This window comes from Sapajus apella, unplaced genomic scaffold, assembly GCF_009761245.1.
Source record: "Sapajus apella isolate SASKATOON/1434 unplaced genomic scaffold, GSC_monkey_1.0 scaffold4, whole genome shotgun sequence".
Lineage (NCBI taxonomy): Eukaryota > Metazoa > Chordata > Mammalia > Primates > Cebidae > Sapajus > Sapajus apella.
In genome coordinates this window covers 25,485,336-25,507,733 of record NW_022436944.1, presented here as the reverse complement: position 1 = coordinate 25,507,733, position 22,398 = coordinate 25,485,336, and the positions used below count along the sequence as shown (strand labels likewise).

The 22,398-nt window shown below is 42.2% G+C and overlaps 1 protein-coding gene across 19 annotated transcripts in view; it reads left to right on the top strand.

The window, feature by feature from the left end:
- ZBTB38 (zinc finger and BTB domain containing 38) overlaps positions 1–20,490 on the top strand; it is a 133,378-nt gene extending 112,888 nt beyond the window's left edge. For 14 of the 19 annotated variants that reach the window (XM_032258712.1, XM_032258724.1, XM_032258703.1 and 11 more), the window contains one exon: positions 14,188–20,490. In XM_032258712.1, coding sequence (XP_032114603.1) covers positions 14,188–17,775 — 3,588 coding nt within the window. In that variant the 3' untranslated portion in view covers positions 17,776–20,490. Of the gene's footprint in view, positions 1–2,832; positions 3,906–12,919; positions 12,996–14,187 lie in introns of all 19 variants that reach the window. The other 5 variants (XM_032258780.1, XM_032258803.1, XM_032258800.1 and 2 more) reach the window with 3 other exon arrangements.
- Positions 20,491–22,398: the final 1,908 nt, after the last annotated feature.

Below are 22,398 nucleotides of genomic sequence, written 5' to 3'. Positions count from 1 at the left end.
GGTCCCCAGCATTAGCTTCATCATCCCTGGGGTCTGCATTATCACAGGCCTGTAATAACAGGGTAAACCTACACACTCCTAGGGGGAGGGGAGGCAAATGAAGGCATTCACTTTAGATTAGCAAATCCTGGCTGTGCCAGTGTTTTCTGGGCTGTAAAACAGACAAAGATTGATTACATGTCAGGCAGCACCTTGAAAATGCCTCCTGGACAGCTGTTGTATACCTGGCCAGCTATGAGGGATCCCAGGTCCAAGGCCCATCACCCAGCAATGCTCAGATCATCCTGGCAACTGCCACCTGGGATCAAGGGGCTGCTTGCCTTAACTGCCATCCTTGGCTGCCCTGCTTGGAGACCTCTCTGGCACATTCCTCGTTCTCTCTGTGATTTCTTGGCATGTGACTCAGGCTGGCTGCCCCCAACTGCCCAACCTCTTGAATCCCATTCTGGGCCTTTTCCAGCTGCCAGCTTCTTCTGTAGGGGTCTTGTATAACAAGACTGTGATTTGGGCTCACTGCTGGGCCTTTTTGTGCCATATAGAACAAGTCACCTGCTCTGACTTAATTACTGCTGTGTGCGTGCACATACATGTGAGGCAGCAGAGTGCAGTAGACAAGACACTGTTCCTCCATCAGAAATTACAGGCTCTGCCATAAGCAAGTCACTTCTCTGGGCTCAGTTACCATATCTGTACTATGGGCATATTTATAATACCAGCTTACATATTGAGCACCAACTGCTAATTCACTGACTCCTGTGAGTACATACTAGTATTTCCATTTTTATGTGCCAGCCTCCACAGGATTGTGGAGGTGATTGAATTAATATGATAAGTGCTTTACAAGTTGAAATGTATCTGATAAAAGCAATTTTATTCAGTATTGGAGAATTCAGACAGATGAAAATTGTAATTGGCAATATTTATGGTGACCATCCTCATGTAATGTTGATTTACAAACATATGTTTTTATAGTACATAGTATTCATTTTTTAAATGAATACTGAGGGCCTCCTCTCTGTCAGACACTGTTCAGGGTACTTAAGATATGTCACTGAAGAAAATCAAAGATTGCTACTCTTGTGGGGCTTAAATTTTAGCAAGCAGATAAACAATAAATCAGTCAGTCCACTGTATATTGGAATGTTGAGTGCCGTGGAAAATCTAAAAAGCAGAGCAAGGCGAGGGGGATTGTGAGTGCAGGGAAAGGTGGTTGCTTTTTAGGGGATCATGAATGCAGGGGATGGTGGCAGGTTGCTTTTTGAGGGATCGTGAATGCAGGGCATGGTGGCAGGTTGCTTTTTGGGGGATCATGAGTGCAGGGGACAGTGGCAGGTTGCCTTTTTTAGTCAGGGTGAGCCTGGTTTGTGTTTCATATGCATGACCACGTCACTTACTTGCTAGGCATTTACTGTGTGTCCCCGCCGTGTGCTGCGGCCTGGAGATACAGCAGTGAACCGTGAGCAGCCTAGATAAGCAGCTCCTCCTGGAGCTTACTTTCTGGCAGGCAGAGTGGACAGTAAACAAGCAGGCAAGGACAGGTGATAATTGCCGGTTGAGGTAAGCAGTATGAAGAAATAAACAAGGATGTGAGGGCAAGCCAAAGGGGCAACAGATAGATGGGGTGGTCCCTCTGACGAGGCGTTTGCACTGGGCCTGAAGCACAAGTCTCAGCCAGCCATGGGCAGTGCCGGAACCATGTGGGTCAAAAGCCCCAGGGCCGGAAGAGACTGAGCAGGTGGAGTCAGCCCAGGGAGCCTGTGTGCCTGAGCAAAAGCAGCACGAGGAGTGCAGTGGGAGGGAACAAGGGAGTCTGGAGAGCGGACAGCGCAGGGCCTTGCCAGCTGCCAGGAAGGATCCGATTTTATCCTAAGATCAGGGGAAGGCCTCGGCAGTGCTTTGAGCAGGGCTTGACTTGATCTCATTTGTGGTGGGTTTTTTTTTTTTTTTTTTTTTTTTGAGACTGAGTTTCACTTTTGTCGCCCAGGCTGGAGTGCGATGGTGCGATCTCGGCTCACTGCACCCTCCGCAGACAGGGTTTCACCATGTTGGTCAGGCTGGTCTTGAACTCCCGACCTCAGGTGATCCACCGGCCTCAGCCTCCCAAAGTGCTGAGATTACAGGCGTGAGCCACCATGCCTGGCCTTGTTTGTGTTTTTAAAGATCACCTGGCCGAGGTTGGTGGATCACGAGGTTAGGAGTTAATGACCAGCCTGGCCAAGATGGTGAAACCCCATCTCTACTGAAAATATAAAAAGTAGCCAGGTGTGGTGGTGGTTGCCTGTAATCCCAGCTACTCCAGAGGCTGAGGCAGAGGTTGCAGTGAGCCGAGATCGCATCACTGCACTCCAGCCTTCCACAGAGCAAGACATTGTCTCTAAATATGTATATATCTCACCCTACATACTGCATGAAAGGTAAGCCGCATGAGCAGTTCTCTCCACAGCCACCAGCTGGGAAGAATGCAGTCAGTTCTCAAGCTAATTCCAGCTGACATTTCTGGAACCCTCTCCTAGGTGCCATGGACCACACTTGGTGCTTTTTGGGCACGTCATCTCAGTCACTCCTCACTGCCCAGTTTCTGGTTCATCCAGGAAGTACCAATGTAAACTGTGATTCACTGTCTTGCAGGAGTCCCCAGAAATCCGAGGTGCAGAGGGGCCGGGGGTGGGGAGTGGCAGTGCAGTGGGGGAGGCGGATTTAGATTATTTAACACCAGAGCAGCAGCTGGTGCTTCGTTCATTTTAGGACAACTCATCCTTGTGATTAGCTGGAGGTTCACTCTTGTTCAGGAGCCAGAATGTAAACGGCTCTTCCCTTTGCCCTCCCGGAGAGGTAGCAGTCAACTGAGAGGTACGGAGCCACCTTCCATTCAATCAGCTAGTCCTTTGGGGTCACAAGGAAATGATGGTTTACCTTTGAAACCAACTCTTGATGATAAGTTCACCCCTAAAATAAAAATTTTCAGGGGACAGGAACTCTGGGACACAGCATTCTGATTTTAAAATACCTTCTATTAATACATTTTGGGACTCTGAGTGTCAGTGGAATTTGGGTAAAACAAGAAATGGAGACACAGCACTCAGAGGCTTCAGGGAGATTCTCTAAGCCTGTTTGCCAGATTTCTTAAGCAAGCAGGTGCCCAGGCAAGCTTGATCCTGAGATGAACCCAAGGTGCACCAGCTACCCTGAAACACTGCTGCATTTCAAAAAGAAAAAAGAAACCCAGGACCTTTCCCCGCTTTCATCTTTCCAAACAAGCAACCTAAAATATTTAACTGGGCCCATTGCATCATTCATGAATCTGACAGTACTCGTTCTCACAATCCTATGTGCACGCAACTACAAGTCCAGGCCCTTAATGTTTACCTTCTCCAGATAATAGGTGAGGCTGTCCAAGCTGGCCTCCCTCTCTGCTGAGTTCACTCCAGCAGCTTCCCAATGGTGGCCTTTAGAACAGCCTGAATTTCAATTAAAAAATAAGCTTCCCTGTCACACTGTGCCTTCTTGAATCTGATAGCTTAAGCGCAGTAAAGTCTGATAAATGTAGCTTTTCTGTGCGCATTTCAGGCCGCATTTAGAAGGCAAAATCAAGAGGATTTTCCTTTTCCTAGACACAGCTCAGCTCTATAAAGGGCTTCTGTTTTGTAATCTGTTTTCGAGATCTGATGCATGTGTTTCTAACACCCCGTCACGTGAGGAGGTCTGACGTAGTCACCCAACATGACTATGAGAAAATATACTGCAAAGATGTGTGTGGGATGGTGCAGCCAGCTCACTGAAGCAAAGTGTCCTTTGTCAGAAAACTTTCCGCAGGGAATAACAGACCCGTGCAGCAGATTTCACTTTGATATGGGCCCTGCGCTGGCCCAGTATGGACTGCGGGTTTGACTTTTGCAGGATTCCAGGTCAGTATCCTAATACAGTGCGTTCTTTTTTTAGTTAGGTTTTATTTCTAAGTTTCTTTTTATAGAAGACGACTTGCAGTAGAGGGAGGAGAAAGTTGCTCTGTCGATTCAGTTGTTATTACGTACATTAGGAGTTGAGTGGCCAAGGGACTCGCAAGAAGGCTCTTGGCCTTTTCCTCTGATTAGAAGATCTAGAAAAATGGGGTTCAGTCTGGCCTTGGAGAGTGGCTTTGAGTAAGTGACTTGTGGTTTTCACTAAGAATGCAGACTGAAAAGGTTTACTTCACTCTCCTCTCTGTAATATCTTAAAGATTTACTAATAAAAATACGCCAGATTTTACTAACAAGCCCTATAAAGAGCTGCATAATAGATACATTAGTTAACAACTTAAAGATTTTTCAAGAGTTTTTTTGCATTGTAAAAATTAAGAGTTTATATGGAAACTTATCATTGTAGGTTTTCTTCTGTGCATTTTGGTAAGATCACCTTAACTAATTGAAGGGAGAGAAGATTTAATTAAGCTGGAAATACTGGGAAGTACTTAGATTATTGCCAAGAATTGTTTCCCTTATTTTCAAATTCATTCCCAGAATGAGTGAACCAATACTTAAAAGCAATATCCAGGATAGATTACAGTGACCATGCTAACCTTTGAGACTTGGAAGGCAAGGATAGAAGCAATGATAGATTGATTGTATAAACAGATTGTAGGTAGCAGCCCTGCAAATCAAAGAGCAATTTCCACCTGGGTATGATGTGGAGCGGACTGCTGGTCCACCTGGTTTTTCAACCATGTTCAAACTGAAGAAATAGTAATCGCCTCACACTTGGAAAATTAAGGACAGGTATAGAGTGTGTGTATATCTGCATGGCTGTGGGTGTGTCTGTGTTTCTGTATCCCTTGGTCTTTCCAGCTATCTCCTGAGGATTTCTGCTTAGTGTTTTACCACACTTTTATTCACTGTCTCTTTAGTCCTTTTAGGCTTATGTATATTTATTTTATTGAGTAAAAATTTTAAATAATTTCTTTGAAAATTAACATTTTTAATTAAAATTGTTTTGACTTTTTGGGGGGGAGCTTAGCACAGCAGTTCTCCAACTTTTTGGTCCCTAGACTCCCTTACCCTCTTATGGTCATTGGGAACCCAAAGAGCTTTTGTTTATCTGAGTTCTTTCTATCAATATTTACCACATTCAGGGTTTTAAATGAGAATTTAAAGAACTATTAGATTGATGCAAAAGTAATTACAGATTTTGCCGTTAGTTTTAATTGTACCAACCTAATGTTTATTAACCGATGGAAAATGACTGTGATAAATCCAACTGAATGATAAAATAACATCTTATTAAAAGTATTTTCTAAAAGAAAAAAATAGTGACAGGACTAGTATGGTTTTACATTTTTGCAAATATTTTAAAGTCTGGCTTAATAGAAAGAGCTAGATTTTCATCCCTGCTCCTGCCTTCAGCTCTGGTATGCTGTTTTAGTTGAAGTATGTAAAGGAAATCCAGCTTCTCACAAATAGGTAGTTGGAAGGGAAGTTTTTTTAATAGCCTTTTCAGCTAATTGTGGGTATTCTTTGATACTACACCAAAACTTGACAAGTGATAATTTCCTAAAAGTGTGTCTTTATTAGTAAATCTTTAAGACATTGCAGAAAGAAGAGTGAAGCAATCCTACATTCTTACAACTCAAAGGCACTTTCTCAAGGCTGCTGTCCAGGGCCAGCTCCTTTCTGCTCACTGTCAACATCACCAACAATGCATTGTCATGCCTACAGGTGCAGAGAGTACAAAGATGATCAGATTGTCCCTGTACTCAAGGAGCTCATTGGGAAGATATAAATGTGAACAAATGCATCATACCGCACATTGCAATGATGGAAAACCAAAAACTAGAAATTCCGGAGGAGCAAGGCTACCCAGATGAGACAAGAACAAGTGAGGATTGCCAGGCAGGGGAACTAGGGACTGGGAGAGAAGGATAATCGTAAGAGGAAATACAGTTTCTCTCCTAAGGCTTTATTCAGGCAGAATGCAGAAGTCTCCCAAAGTTATAAGAAAAGGGACCCATGACAAGGGAGAGTGTGCTGTGTGTGTGTGTGTGTAAGGTAGGGGAGGAGGTATAGATGTGGGGAGTGGGGAGGCTAGGATGGAGAAGGACACTGCTTTCTTTCCTTCTTTTTTTTTTTTTTTTTTGAGACAGAGTCTCGCTCAGTCACCAGGTTGGAGTGCAGTGGCGCAATCTCAGCTCACTGCAACCTCCACCTTCCAGGTTCAAGCGATTCTCCTGCCTCAGCCTCCTGAGTAGCTGGGACTATAGGCGCGTACCACCATGCCCAGCTAATTTTTGTATTATTAGTAGAGTAGGGGTTTCACCATGTTGGCCAGGATGGTCTCAATCTCTTGACCTCATAATCCGCCCCCTCAGCGATTACAGGCATGAGCCACTGGGCCCGGCCCGCTTTTTACCTTAATGCATATCTGTGCTGTTTTAGTCTTTGATCATGAGCATAGATTCATTTTCTTTTTCTAAAGCTAAGAAATTCTAAAAAGCAAGTGAAGAAAGTTCATTTCAGTCATCAAAAGTATCTTAAGTGCCTCTGTTTACGTTACATGTATGTGTTTTTATTACATAAGGCTGAAGCATAGCAGGAGACAAAAACAGAAAATTCTAAATATGCTAATTAACTAGAATTTCCCAGTGGCATTTATATAAAGTCTAATTATAAAATGTGTTTATCATATATTTATATAATTCGTAAAAGTACTTTACATATTTGTACAATATACTTTCTGTAAATATACACAAGTGTACTTATAAGTATAATATAGAATTTTATATTTAATTCATATAGGCTGGCTGTGCTGGCTCAGGCCTGTAATCCAAGCACTTTGGGAGGCCAAGGTGGGAGGATCACTTGAGCCCAGGAGTTTGGGACCAGCCTGGGCAACATAGTGGTCTCAAACCGTCTCTGACAACAAATTTAGAAATTATCTAGGGATGGTGGCACATGCCTGTTTTCCCAGCTACTGTTGGGGGATGGGCGAGAGCTGAGGTGGAAAGATCACTTGAACCCAGGAGTTCAGGGCTGTAATGAGCCATGACAGCACCACTGCCCTCCAGTGGCACTCCACCCTGGGCAGCAAAGCAAGACCCTGTCTCAGAAAAGAAAAAAATAATAAAAGTAAATAATTTATATAGAGATTTAGATTTTGTTTATATATAAAATACTGGATGACCATTTGTCCTGATTTTTTGGGGTAATCTTGATGTGTACCTGTTTCCCTGGCATTAGTTGTATCTCTCTCAAGTGTCCTATTTTGGATGCTGAATTATGTGTTCATCCTTTTTTTTTTTTTTTTTTTTCAGTAAGAGATGGAGTCTTGCTCTGCCGCCCAGGCTCTGGAGCGCAGTGGTGCAATCTTGGCTCACTGCAACCTCCACCTCTTGGGTTCTAGCATCTCCTGCTTCAGCCTCTTGAGTAGCGTGGACTACAGGTGCATGCCACCACCCCCAGCTAATGTTTTGTATTTCAGTAGAGATGGGGTTTCACCATGTTGCCCAGGTTAGCCTCAAACTCCTGAGTTCAGGCAGTCCACCCACCTCATCCTCCCAAAGTGCTAGGATTATAGGTATGAGCCCCTGCGCCCAGCCTGTTCATCATAGTTCTATATCTCTGCATATAAAATGTATTTAAGTATAATATATGTTCATGGATTTACTCATACTTGTATTTGCACATACATGTGGCTATATACATATATGGACTATACATTTTTTAAAATATATTTTAAAAGCTATTCTAGTTAAAATGTAAAAGCTATTCTAGTTAAAACAATCTATTTTAGTTTGTTTAAAAACAAACTCAGGAAAATAGTGACATTAAAGTCAGATGGCCAGTTATCCAGTTACAAATTATTTTTTAAAAATACTGACTCACCCAAATTTTTACATCTAGAATACTTTTGTTAAGCCTTTTTATGCTTATCTATTCCATCTCAGTGAATTTATTGCACAAAACTTGCTTTTTAGAAAATATTTTAGAAAGTTACATGTAAATTAAACTGTCTTCTTTTTCTGAAATCTATTGTGGGCTTTGCATTGGCAGGAACTCCTTAGACTTCTGTTTTAAGTTACTCTTTATGAAGAAATGTAGTGGAGGAGGTTGCTTTAAAGTAACTTAACTTTAAAGTAAAAGAATACTGTTTTTGGTGAAAATGACTGCCTGCCTCCCACATGAGCTCTTTTAATGTCTTAATTTTCGTCTTGGGGATATCCTTCAAACAAATATGTCTAAGATCTGTGGGTCCAATGTTATTTTACTTACTGTTCTTATCAGTCACACAAACTGAACCTGCCGAAGGGGCCAGGCAGGGCACATTACTGAGAAAAGCTGCCCAGTTGATAAATCCCTGGGCAGGCAGCATGCGTGTGTTGGGGACATAGCCACTTGGTGCCAAGTCCTTCTTGCCAAGCAGGCTACAACCCCAGTGTTGTCTGGTCTTTTTATTCTTCTAGAAAAGCTATATTGATTTTTTTTTTTGAGACAGAGTCTCGCTCTATTGCCCAGGCTGGAGTGCAGTGGCATGATCTCAGCTCACTGCAACTTCCACCTCCCGGGTTCAAACAGTTCCCCTGCCTCAGCCTCCCAAGTCGCTGGGACTACAGGTGCCTGCCACCATGCCCGACTAATTTTTATATTTTTAATAGAGACAGGGTTTCACCATGTTGGCCAGGCTGGTCTCAAATTCCTGACCTCAAGTGATCCACCCGCCTCAGCCTCCCAAAGTGCTGGGATTACAGACGTGAACCACCGCGCCCAGCCACCTATATTGATTTTTTTGTTAGAGTTTTCAACATGTTAGCTAAGATTTTCAAAAACATGATTTTAAAAATCACATGGGTCAAACAAAACCTGTGGGGACCGAATTTGCTGCATGGCTTACAGTGGGCCTCCTCTGGTCTGCAGATTTAGAACTCATTTCCTTGTTGCTCTTTAGAGCTGTGGAATACAGCTTTTAGCCGTAACACTTTCTGAGGTCATCCAGTCAACTGCATAACTGTGCTCTGTGACAATACTTGGTGATTTTGGGAGCAGGCACTGTTCAGATTGGAGAGGTAGATACTAGAGTCTTAACTTTAAACTGCTTCTCCAACAAGTTTCACTGTTTGTTTGTTTTTTCAAGTTTCATTTGCAGATTTGGACTCTGTGTTTTTTGTTTTGTTTTGTTTTGTTTTTAAAGACAGGGTTTCACCATGTTGGTCAGGCTGGTCTTGAGCTCCCGACCTCAGGTGATCCGCCTGCCTTGGCCTCCAAAGTGCTTGGATTACATTCGTGAGCCACCATGCCTGGCTGGACTCTGTTTTAAGCAGTTGCATTGACTCTTAGATTATAAATTTCTTGAGGGCATGAAACTCTGACTCTGCCTCTTTCTGCCTCTCGTCTTTTGTTCCTCTCATCCATATCAGCAGAGCTGAATTCCACCAGCAGGGTCCAGTGCATGCCACCTCCTCCTGCAGGGCATTTCTCGGCCTCTCCCTTCTGCCTCCCTTCCTCTGTTGAACTCCCAAAACCTCTTCCCTGCATGCCTGATCCTGTATGTTTCCTGGGTATCTTTGTTTTGCAGTGTTCCATGAGCATATCTTAGTTCCACTGCCTCCTTGCAAACCTTTGAGGGTAGAATTTTTGTTTCTCTTGTGGCACTGAGTTTTAGCATCAGCCCTTAGAACTGGTTCTGGCTAGTTGATTAAAAACTACCCGAAATAAGATGAACCTCTGAGACAAGGTGGGAAGGAGACTTTCCAGTGTTTACTTTGTGTGCCTTTTCAGTTTGATATCATATGAATGTATTACTTATTCAGAAGAGAAATTAAGGTATAAAAATACATATGGATTCCAGGGTTTCATCCCAGCTCTTCTAAACCAGAATCTCTGTAGGAGCAGGGGAGGTGGAATCTGTAAATCTGTACTCCCTGAAAACCTTCCACGTGATTTTGATGCCTAGCGAGGTTTAGGAAACACTGGCCCAAAGCATATAATAGGTATTCAGTAAGCTTCCGTTCAAAGGAGGAATGAACACTTGTCTTTTTTTTTCTAGACAGAGTCTCACTCTGTCGTCCAGGCTGGAGTGCAGTGGCATGACCTTGGCTCACTGCAACCCCTGCCTCCTGGGTTCAAGCAATTCTTCTGCCTCAGCCTTCCAAGTAGTTGGGACTACAGGTGTGACCACCATGCCTGGCTAATTAAATGCTTGTCTTTCTATAGCACTTAGCTGATGCATTCTGCCTAGCAATTGTGTTTTACATACACACACACACACACACACACACACACACACACACATTTTTAGAGTTTTGCCCTTGTTGCCCAGGCTGGAGTGTGGAGTGCAGTGGCATGATCTTGGCTCACCACAACCTCTGCCTCCCAGGTTCAAGCCATTATCCTGTCTCAGCCTCCTGAATAGCTGGGATTACAGGCATGGGCCACCATGCCCAACTAATTTGTGTATTTTTTTTTAATAGAGGCGGGGTTTCACCATGTTTGTCAGGCTGGTCTCGAACTCCCGACCTCAGGTGACCCGCCTGCCCCGGCCGCCCAAAGTGCTGGGATTATACAGGCATGAGCCACTGTGCCTGGCCAATAAATACTTATTAAGGGAATTAAAGAAAACTTTGAATTCAAATGCCATCATCACCTCCAGCACCCCATCCCATTTTCTTAGCTGGAAAGTGGAGTCATCTGTTCTTCCCCAGGCTCTCACTCTGCCTGGGTTGGATGGGCTACTTCTCACCTGGACCACTACAATGGCCCGTTGGTCTTCTGCCTGCAGCCTGAGTCCCTCTGAGCCTTTCAGCCTACTGCAGGCTGTGTGATTTTTTTTTAAAAAAAAAAGCTCAAATCTCGTTACGACTCTCAATATTCCCTATTCCCTGCAATATAAAATTTAACTGTAGGGAGTCCTTTAGGACCCTTTATGATCTGGCCTGACCCTTCTTTCCCAGGCCATCTCATTCAACAGATACATGCTGAGGCCTGCCGTATGTGTGCCTAGCCCCACCATGGATGCTGGTGACTGGGCAGCACGCGCCACTCCTGCCACCACTCAGACTCCCTCTTCAGTCCCTGAGAACAGTACCCACTTTGATCATTTTTAATTATTTTGTCTATAATGTCCCTTCTGCGTAGAACATTTTTCCTATACCCCTGTTTTATTTATTTATGGAAGTAATCCAGGACCTGCATAAATGATTTTTCTTACTCTTCTAACATTTTATGCTTATCTCCAGTATATGGCCTGCCATCATGGATTCCAATGATTAGTTGACAGTTCTTTTTCTTCCCCTAGACTCTGAGCTCCTTGAGAACAGAGACTTGTCTTCCTCCCATTCCTATCTGCAGCGTTATCTCTAGCATTCAAGTACTGTGTCTGACCATATCAACATATTTGCTGGATAAAGTTGTTAGAAAGATGAAGTTTGTGTGTCTCAAGAAGGCAAATCAAGGTGCTACTTATTAACTTTATTAACTATTAATTTTAAAGGTGTTCTGCCACACAAAGGTAGATATCCCCCTGGAAAATGTCATGCTTGGAGTTTGCAAAGTTATGACAATATTTTAATGACATATATAATGATACTTACTGTATATGTTGTTCTGTTAAGGATGACTAAGATACTATTCCATGTTAAGAGTTGGCCTCTTGCTAATCCTAGTTAAACAATCTGAGAGAAGAATCAGAATCCTGCAGAAGTGATTGGGGCTTTGTATATTATAAATCTGAGTCAGGACACCCTAGAGTGTTCATTAGCCTGATGTAAAATGCTGTATTCCCCAAATGGAAGCAGAGCTTAATCAGAGGTTCAGGATGTTGTGAAGCAGAATGTTTTGGAAGACGCAGTAGTTTTGAATTGGAAAGACAAAATAGATGATGTCAGCGTAGACCTAAGCCACCTTTTTGAATCATATAACATGTGTTTTGTAAGATCTGAAGCTATCTAGTCAGGCTGATGAAGAACTAAAATAATGTGTGGGCTTCCGAGAAGCCAAACATGATAAAATATATGAGTCAGAGGAGATGAGATCCTACAGGGGCCCAGAGCAAAGAGGCCTCGAGGAAGGCAAAGGAAACATCAGCAAAGTATGCTATTGATCTGTGACCCAGTGAAGGACAGACTCCTTCACTCAGGGGGGACCCTTTCTCCCTTCAGAGGCACAGAGGAAGTCATAAGATTCCATTTCATTCCAGCTTTATTTGTAGAAACAATCCCCCATACTTCTAGAATCGATTCGTGGAAGATTAAAGTTAAAGACGGGGTAAACATGAGTAGAAGAACTAACGCTAAATAAGGAAAATGACAATAGGCACACCAGAAACCCAGGCCAAGAATAGCTACAACAATGATAAAAGTTAGTTCTGAGCTTCTTTGTCTTGAGAATTAAAACAGAAACATGGTGAATATAGTGTTGTCATTATCTGAATTGAAGAATTTGTTAGTAGAAAGATCCTTTTTTCCTATGACTGGATACAATAAAAGAATTTATCAAATGGATCCTTGTATAAAGGACACTAAATAACATAATAGTCACAGCTTATAATAACAGCTTTACAAAAAAAAAAAAAAAAAGAGGTAAAGAGAGGTTCTTTGTGTGGCCATCTGGTCCATCCAACTAAATAAATGCCATGAGCTAAATGACATACTTTAGTGCTAGGAAAATATTACCACTGAGAGCTAAAGAAGTATCATCAAACTGTAAGGCTTTCTGGAGACGTCACTGAACACAGAATAGCACAGAGGGACTAGATGAATAGCTGGTTAGTATGTTCTGTCGACCAGAGGGTTTTTTGTTTGTTTGTTTGTTTGTTTGTTTTTGCTTTTAACTGCATTGGGTGATCCATTAGTGGGTAGTGAAATTAGTTGCTGTAAGCGTTCTTTAAAAGAAAAATACTAGAGCAGAACAGAATACATCACACCTAGTAAAGGTGAGTGTTAATTCTGTTTGTGTCTTAGGTCGCTGTGTACTGTATATCTCTTACTGTGGGAAGTACGAAAGCTGCTGATTTTCACTGCCCTCACTAAAATATCAGTAAGCTCCAGCACCCCAGGCTCATAGTATAGGACGTATATAGAGAATATAGCAAATGCAGAGAAGAATGGAGATGGGATCCTCAGACTAGAACAAGAGCCACTGTCCCCTGAAGTTGTGCTAATTCAGGAAACTGTGACTAGATTCATTCTTGTCCATTCTTGTCAGAGGACTTAGAAATGCCCATTTCCTTAGAAATGTCCTTTTTTTCTCCTTTTTGTTTGCCTTCAGTACCTGACAGTTCTTTTTGAAAGCGCTAGTCTACTTTCTCTCTAATAAAGGGGAGATTACAAAAGGAACGTGATGAGTCCCCACAGGGCCAATAGCGCAGGTAGGCAGGATGCCCCTGGTGGTCAGACTTGGTCACACACCCTGCAACTGTAGAGAAACCCTTCTGTGCAGCAAATGAGGAAGAGCTCCTTCAGTTCTTATTTCTTCTCTGAGTGAGCAATAGCTTTGCATATAGGTACCACTTAAGGAAATTCTCTTTTTTTAAAAAAAATAGCCTGGGCAACATGGTGAAACCCCATCTCTACCAACAATACAATAATTAGCTGGGCATGGTAGCTCACACCTGTGGTCCCAGTTACTCAGGACGCTGAGGTGAGAGAATTGCTTGAGCCTGGGAGGCGGAGGTTGCAATAAGCAGAAGTTGCAATGAGCGGAGATCGCGCCACTACAGTCCAGCCAGGAAGACAGAGCGATACTTTTTCTCAAAAAAAGAAAAAAAATCATTTTCCTGCTTCATGGTTATGACTGGATCATCAGAGTTCTCTTTGAAAATAGGCTGGAAGCTTGTGGCAGGACCATGGCATTGCCCAGCTCTAGTAGTTCAAAGCAGCAGCCTTGAGTGATGATGAGACCCTTAATATTTCAGAAAAAAAAAAAAAAGCCCTCCTCCCCTCCAAATTTGGACATGTATATATAGCTCCAACTTTGGAGAAAAGGAGAAGGAGTTCTGGGAGGATTTCCAATGACAACAACTATTAGCAATGGTATGAGAAACAGGCTGGGGCAAGAAAAAGATTTAGCTCCTAATGTTGACTCTTGAGTCTCAGGAGCATCCACAGAATGAGATAAAAACCTGAATTTTCATATGCAAGAACAGTTTTTCACAGAAACGGAAAATAGTCTAGAAATAAAGAAGCCACCTGTGGAAGAGTCTCTCACCATTTCTCTTCTCTTGTTTCAGATGACAGTCATGTCCCTTTCCAGGGACCTCAAGGACGACTTTCACAGTGACACGGTGCTCTCCATCTTAAATGAGCAGCGCATTCGGGGCATTTTATGCGATGTCACTATCATTGTGGAAGATACCAAATTTAAAGCCCACAGCAATGTTCTGGCAGCTTCAAGCCTGTATTTTAAAAATATCTTTTGGAGCCATACAATCTGTATTTCCAGCCACGTCCTGGAGCTGGACGATCTCAAAGCTGAAGTGTTTACTGAAATACTTAATTATATCTACAGTTCCACGGTCGTTGTCAAAAGACAGGAAACAGTCACTGACCTTGCAGCTGCAGGAAAAAAGCTGGGAATATCATTCTTGGAAGACCTTACGGATCGCAACTTCTCCAGTTCCCCGGGTCCCTATGTATTCTGTATTACTGAAAAGGGAGTGGTCAAAGAAGAAAAAAATGAAAAAAGGCATGAAGAACCAGCCATCACTAATGGGCCAAGGATCACAAATGCATTTTCCATCATCGAAACAGAAAATAGTAATAACATGTTTTCCCCGCTGGACTTGAGGCCAAGTTTCAAAAAGGTCTCCGACTCCATGAGAACAGCTAGCCTTTGCCTGGAGAGGACGGACGTCTGCCACGAGGCAGAGCCTGTCCGCACACTCGCCGAGCACTCATACGCTGTTTCTTCCGTAGCCGAGGCTTACAGAAGTCAGCCTGTACGTGAACACGATGGCAGTTCACCTGGGAACACAGGGAAAGAAAATGGTGAAGCCCTTGCAGCGAAACCGAAAGCATGCCGAAAGCCGAAGACGTCCTCCATACCGCAGGATTCTGACTCAGCTACAGAAAATGTACCACCCCCTCCAGTATCCAACTTAGAGGTCAATCAAGAAAGAAGTCCACAGCCAGCTGCAGTTCTCGCTCGTTCGAAATCTCCAAACAACGAAGGAGATGTCCATTTTTCCAGGGAAGATGAAAATCAGTCTTCTGATGTTCCCGGTCCGCCGGCAGCAGAGGTTCCACCTCTGGTGTACAATTGTAGCTGCTGCTCCAAAGCCTTCGACAGCAGTACTCTGCTCAGTGCCCACATGCAGCTTCACAAGCCAACCCAGGAGCCTTTAGTGTGCAAGTATTGCAACAAACAGTTCACCACCCTGAACAGGTTGGATCGGCATGAACAGATCTGCATGAGGTCAAGCCACATGCCCATTCCTGGAGGAAACCAACGCTTTCTAGAAAACTATCCTACCATTGGACAGAATGGAGGTTCATTCACAGGTCCAGAACCTTTATTATCTGAAAATAGGATTGGTGAATTTTCCAGTACTGGAAGTACTTTGCCAGACACAGACCACATGGTTAAATTTGTGAATGGGCAAATGCTCTATAGTTGCGTTGTGTGCAAACGTAGTTACGTGACCTTATCCAGCCTCCGAAGGCATGCAAATGTTCACTCCTGGAGAAGAACATATCCTTGCCATTACTGCAACAAAGTATTTGCATTGGCTGAGTACAGGACAAGGCATGAAATCTGGCATACAGGAGAAAGACGGTATCAGTGCATTTTCTGTCTTGAAACTTTCATGACCTACTATATACTCAAAAATCATCAGAAGTCTTTCCATGCCATCGATCACAGACTTTCCATCAGTAAAAAAACAGCAAATGGAGGCTTGAAGCCTAGTGTCTATCCATATAAACTTTATAGGCTACTGCCTATGAAATGCAAGAGAGCCCCTTATAAGAGCTATCGAACTTCTTCCTATGAAAATGCACGAGAGAACAGTCAAATGAATGAGTCTGCAGCTGGTACCTATGTTGTTCAGAATCCACACAGCTCTGAATTACCTACGCTGAATTTCCAAGATAGTGTAAACACCCTGACCAACAGTCCAGCCATCCCATTGGAAACATCTGCATGTCAGGACATACCCACTTCAGCCAATGTTCAAAATGCAGAAGCCACCAAATGGGGAGAGGAGGCATTGAAAGTTGATCTTGACAATAACTTTTATTCAACTGAGGTGTCAGTTTCTTCCACTGAAAATGCTGTCAGTTCTGACCTCCGGGCAGGGGATGTACCTGTTTTATCTTTGAGTAATGGCAGTGAGAATGCCGCCTCTGTGATCAGCTACAGTGGCTCTGCACCCTCAGTCATTGTGCACAGCAGCCAGTTTTCATCGGTGATCATGCACAGCAATGCCATTGCTGCCATGACCAGCAGCAACCACAGAGCCTTTTCAGACCCAGCTGCCAGTCAGTCCTTGAAAGATGACAGTAAACCTGAGCCGGATAAAGTGGGTAGGTTTGCAAGCAAGTCCAAAAGCATTAAGGAGAAAAAGAAAACTACACCACATAACAGGGGAGAAATAATGGAGGAGTCAAAATACGTTGCTGATCCTGGAGGATCATTGAGCAAAACCACAAATACTGCTGAAGAAACCAGCAAAATTGAAACCTACATTGCGAAACCTGCCCTTCCGGGAACCTCCACAAATAGTAACGTTGCACCCCTCTGCCAAATAACAGTGAAAATTGGAAATGAAGCTATTGTGAAAAGGCACATTCTAGGATCTAAATTGTTTTATAAAAGAGGGAGAAGACCCAAGTATCAGATGCAGGAGGAGCCTTTGCCACAGGGGAATGACCCAGAACCCAGTGGAGACAGCCCGCTTGGACTTTGCCAATCCGAGTGCATGGAGATGAGTGAAGTGTTCGATGATGCAAGTGACCAGGATTCCACTGACAAACCGTGGCGCCCTTACTACAACTACAAACCCAAAAAGAAATCCAGACAGTTGAGAAAAATGAGGAAAGTCAGCTGGAAGAAGGAGCACGGAAACAGGAGCCCGAGCCATAAATCTAAGTACCCAGCAGAACTGGATTGCGCTGTGGGGAAGGCTCCTCAGGATAAAGCCTTTGAGGAGGAAGAAACGAAAGAGATGCCCAAGCTGCAGTGTGAACTCTGTGATGGAGACAAAGCAGCGGGGGCTGGACACCCAGGAAGGCCCCACCGACATCTTACTTCTCGGCCATATGCCTGCGAGCTTTGCGCCAAGCAGTTCCAGAGCCCTTCCACGCTCAAAATGCACATGAGGTGTCACACCGGGGAGAAGCCATACCAGTGCAAGACCTGCGGACGGTGCTTTTCAGTGCAAGGAAACTTACAGAAACACGAACGTATCCACCTGGGCTTAAAGGAGTTTGTCTGTCAGTATTGCAACAAGGCATTCACCTTGAATGAGACCCTCAAAATCCATGAAAGAATCCATACCGGAGAAAAGCGTTACCACTGTCAGTTCTGCTTTCAGAGTTTTTTGTATCTCTCCACAAAAAGGAATCATGAGCAGAGGCATATTCGGGAGCACAATGGGAAGGGCTATGCCTGCTTCCAGTGCCCCAAAATTTGCAAAACAGCTGCTGCCCTTGGAATGCACCAAAAGAAACACTTATTCAAAAGCCCAAGCCAGCAGGAGAAAACAGGTGATATGTGCCACGAATACTCAAATCCCTTGGAGAATCAACATTTCATAGATTCAGAAGACAATGACCAAAAGGATAACATACCAACCGGTGTGGAAAATGTTGTCCTTTGAATGGCAAGAGTTAGAAAAATCTTCAAAAATATAGTTGGTATTTTTTTTAGTTAGTTTTAAGTTTAGTTTAATTTTGTTCACATAACGGTCATGAAGGAGTGAAATGTGTAAAAAAAAAAAAACTCATTTGTGAAAATTCCAGAAAAAGGATCCTAATATCTACCTTGGGTTTTAGCATTAACTTTATGCAAAGTGCACAGAAACAAAATAGCTGAATCCTCCAATATCCCAAGTATCTTGTGAAAGTTAATGAAGTTCTTAGCTGTGGTATTTCTACCAGTGAAAAGAGGAATTTAATTTTAGCCTAATTTAAAACTTTCTAATAATTACTAATCGGAACTGGCTGCTGAACTGTCTTTAGTCACTGGAGAAAATAAAGGTCAGCTATCCTGAAGATGGCACCTTCGTAAACATGTTACGTGGTAATGAGCTGTGTGACGGTCTTTATTCCCATCTGGCTTCTGCACTATTAAAATTTGTTTAAATTAATGGATACATATGAAATACTTAACAATATAACTGAAATTATGTGCATAATGAGTAACCTAAAGTAGGACATTCATACATTATGTAGAACTACTTTTCTGCAACACAAACCTTGTAAAATACATATATAAATCACTATGACTTTTAACTGTCCATATCCCCTGTAGAGAATTATGATGAGCAATAGATCTGCAAATAATGAGGACTGATGTAAAAATCAGTAGAAAGCATTTTGAATATGATTTAAGAGCATGTGTATGCTTTTAGATGGAATGCTGTTCCCTTGAAGTTATGGCTGAGCTGTTCTTAGAACTGGTCTACTTAATTCACAGAAAACATAGGTCATGCCTTATCTATGGGGGAAAGCCCTCCCAGAATTTACCTGTGATTACCTGTGCTGCATGTTACTTTGCAATGGCCTCACCTCAGAGAATGAAAGAGGGTCAAATTCTTCCGAAACTCTCTGCAGTCTTCCAACCACAAGGCCATGGATGGTGGGGGTCTATTCCAGACAGACTTAGGGGTTCACGTGGAACCTGCCATCTCCCATTCCACTGAAGGACTAAGAGATTTAGTGTAAAGTACACTGCAGTAGTGAATTCCCGGGCACTTGAAAGTGACTGCCTAATCCCTACAATTACTAGCCTTCTTGGAGATTATGCAGCCCACAAGTACCGACTAGTGTAAAGCAAAAGGACAACAGAACCCCATCCTCCACCCCACTCATTAATGACTTGAGTGGGCAGGAAGAAGGGATGACCTTCATTGCCTAAAACAGTAGCTGTGTTTTTAGGGGATGGGGAGGTAGGATGTGGAGTGACATGGTTCTGTTCCTTAATTATGTGACTCAAATATATCCACAAAGCCAGTTGCTCTGTCTTCATATTTGCAGACATCTAGACCCCTTGCTAAAAACCCACTGAAGTTTTTTTTAATGTTCTTTTACACTGACCCACACCATCAACATTACCCTCAAATCTAGTTGCCCTACAGCATATTCTGTCATGTGGACTAGGTTCCTGGAAAGCTGGAACTCATGATTCTTACTACTTTAAACTGCCAGAATAGGAGGGAGAGAGAAAACACTTCTACCCTTTGATCACTGGTGTGAGCAGAATCCGGATTGCAGTTTCAGCATGACCTGCAGTCATTCATGTTCATTGGATTTGACAGATGGAAACCCAAGGTTATCGAAGGTTGGAAGGTTATCATTGTGAAGAAGTAGTTCAAAGGACTCCATTTTCTCTCTACAAGTGTGATGTCTCCATGAAGAAGACTTAGTGTGGATTTGGGTGGGTAAGAAAGCATTTAAACATCCAGGAAAGGACATGATTAAAGTTGACCTTTTAATACTGTAGTACCTTGCTGTTAAGTAACCCCACTATTGTATCTGCATTTATCTTTTGTTCATCTACTTTCACTTACATACAGTATTATATAAGTAGAGAAAAATGGGAAAATGCAAGCAAATTCAACTTTATTTTATACATTGTATATATGTATACCCTACACTATTCATTTGGGTTTTGTTAAAGAGATAGTCACAAAGGGCTTATGAAAATCATTTTCGAATTGATAATTAGAATATTGAATAAGAAATCCTGTGATCCACTAATTTTTTTCAGTAATATGAATGAAAGAGAATTACTGTGTAATCTAGTCATGCTGATTTGAGTTAACCCCAAATATAAAATTACCTGTAGTGATGTCTCCTGGTCCTTACATGTGGATATTTTTTAAGTGGACTTGTATGCTGATAATTCTAGACCAAAGTAAATATGGCAGAATATTTATACATGAAAAAATAATTTTGCAAATATTTTCTATAATTGTATTCATTTAAAATGTTGATAGCTTGTGTTAGTTTCAGGGAGGGGTGTATATTTTGATAAAAAAATACTTGACTTTGTAATTCTGTATATTCTATACAATTTATAGCAGAGCCATTTTAAGACAGCCTTGTCACATTTTTTTGTTAATTGTGAAAATTTTATTGAGTGATGTTTATGCATTGAGTACATGACCAACTAGAATTAAAGTAAGTGTAAACAGTGAACATACTGTATGCTGTACAAGATATAATGTAACTTGCTGTTTTAGCATCTGTATTTTGGTTAGAAGATATTATTAAATGCAGATGTTAAGGATTGGAAAAGTCTAATTTTATTTTTAGAAATAATGGATATAAATTTGTTTTTGCTTGATTAAAATAGCTTATTCCTACATTAAGTCTCTTTTTAAATGTTTTAATGTTTTCTTTTGTGCAGCTATTTCATCTGTGTGTCACAGCTTTGTTTCCACATATTCAGTATATTTGTTTCCTTGTTTACATTCTGTGGTACCTACTTACATGCTTAGGAGTCCAGTGGATTACGACATTAGGAAAAAAAGAATAAAAGAGATTGAAGTCTTCGGATGATTGAGTGTTTTGGATAGGGCTGATCTTATCGTGATAAATCAGAGAATGAAATGCTCTCCCAGAAGCATTCTGCTCCACTCATTCACAGGAAACAAATGACTTTGAGTACCAGGCACTGGGCAACGTCTTTACATAAGTATTTCATTAACACACAACAGAATTCGACCTCATTATCCTCATTTTATAGTGACTTTGAGAAGGTCTCACAACCAGCCAGAGCCAGGATTCAAACCCAGGTGTGCCTGACTCCAAAGCCCGTGTTTCTGTTCCTTCTCAACACTGTGGAGAAAAATGATTAATAGAAACTGAACAGAGTATGAAGAAAGGAGCCATGATAAAGTAATGCAGCTTTAGGATGGCAGTGACTGCCCTGGAACGGGATGAAAGGGGGCTGTGTGAATTGGGCTTCCTTTATAGCTCAGGAGATTGTCCTATAAAAGCAGTAAAATGCGTGCACTTTTTAAGGATATGGAGTAAAACTGTAATGGTATTATAAGCTAGCAATTTTCACATTTAAAAAAATCTATTCCGTCGTCACAGACTACGCCTAAACTTAGCTAACCATCTTGCAAATGCCTGCAGTTTGTCCCAGTGGGCAATGTAAAAGGGGCTGTCAGTGGCTCAGGCAGCATAGTCCATCACCGACACAGAAAATTACTGCCAGGCCTACCAGTGGCTGGCCAATAGCATCAATTTTGTATTGGAAGGGCAATTCAAACCAGATTCACCAAAAATTTGATAACTGTTATCTGCTAAAACTAATTCCATTATCTAGAACAACAGATTTAATATAGAAAGAATTTGTAACAATTGAGAAAAAGCATAAAACAAAAATGTTAGTACTTTTTTTTCCATTCGGGTATTTTCATTCTTACTGCTCTTCATCTTTCCTCATCGCCCACCGATTGATATGGTTCCACTCCCATCTGTGTCTATCAGTTTCTTTTTATAGAAGCAACAGCTCTTCCACTTCAGCTTCCTCCGTATCTGAGAACTCATCACTGTCACCCTCCCCAAATCTTGACCAGCTATTGATTTCTCTTCTGGAGAGAGAAGCCTCCTTTGCTCCCTCCCTAGTTTGTACCTCGTAACTCAGTTCTTCAAGCAAGATGGTCAGTGAGCAAGCAAGTTGGCGTGGTGTGCAGTTTAGAATATTCACTCTAAATTTAGACAAATGAAAGAACTAGTTGGAAATGCTATATTTTTATTTCATTAGTAACATCTAAAAACATCCATTTTATTTAGAATGTTTTTCTCCAAAATCACTTTTTTCGCAATAATTTTAAAATGTATGACTTATATGTGATTATAGGCAGAAGTATTTTATTCCAATTAGAGAAATTGGTAAACACATTTTGAAGAGGTATTAATGCAGCCGGACGTGGTGGCTCACGCCTGTAATCCCAGCACTTGAAGAGGCCGAGGCAGAAGTTTGAGAATGAGCTGGCCAACATGGTGAAACCCCATCTCTACTAAAAATACAAAAAATTAGCCAGGCGTGGCGGTGAGCGCCTGTAATGTCAGCTACTGGAGAGACAGGGAAATCACTTGAACCCGGGAAGCGGAGGTTGTAGTGAGCTGAGATCATGCCACTGCACTCCAGCCTGGGCAACAGAGCGAAACTCTGTCTCAAAAATAATAATAATGCTAACTTATGTAAAATTGTAATTTATTCAAAAGATACTTAATTTTTACTGCTGCACTAGGACTACAGAGAT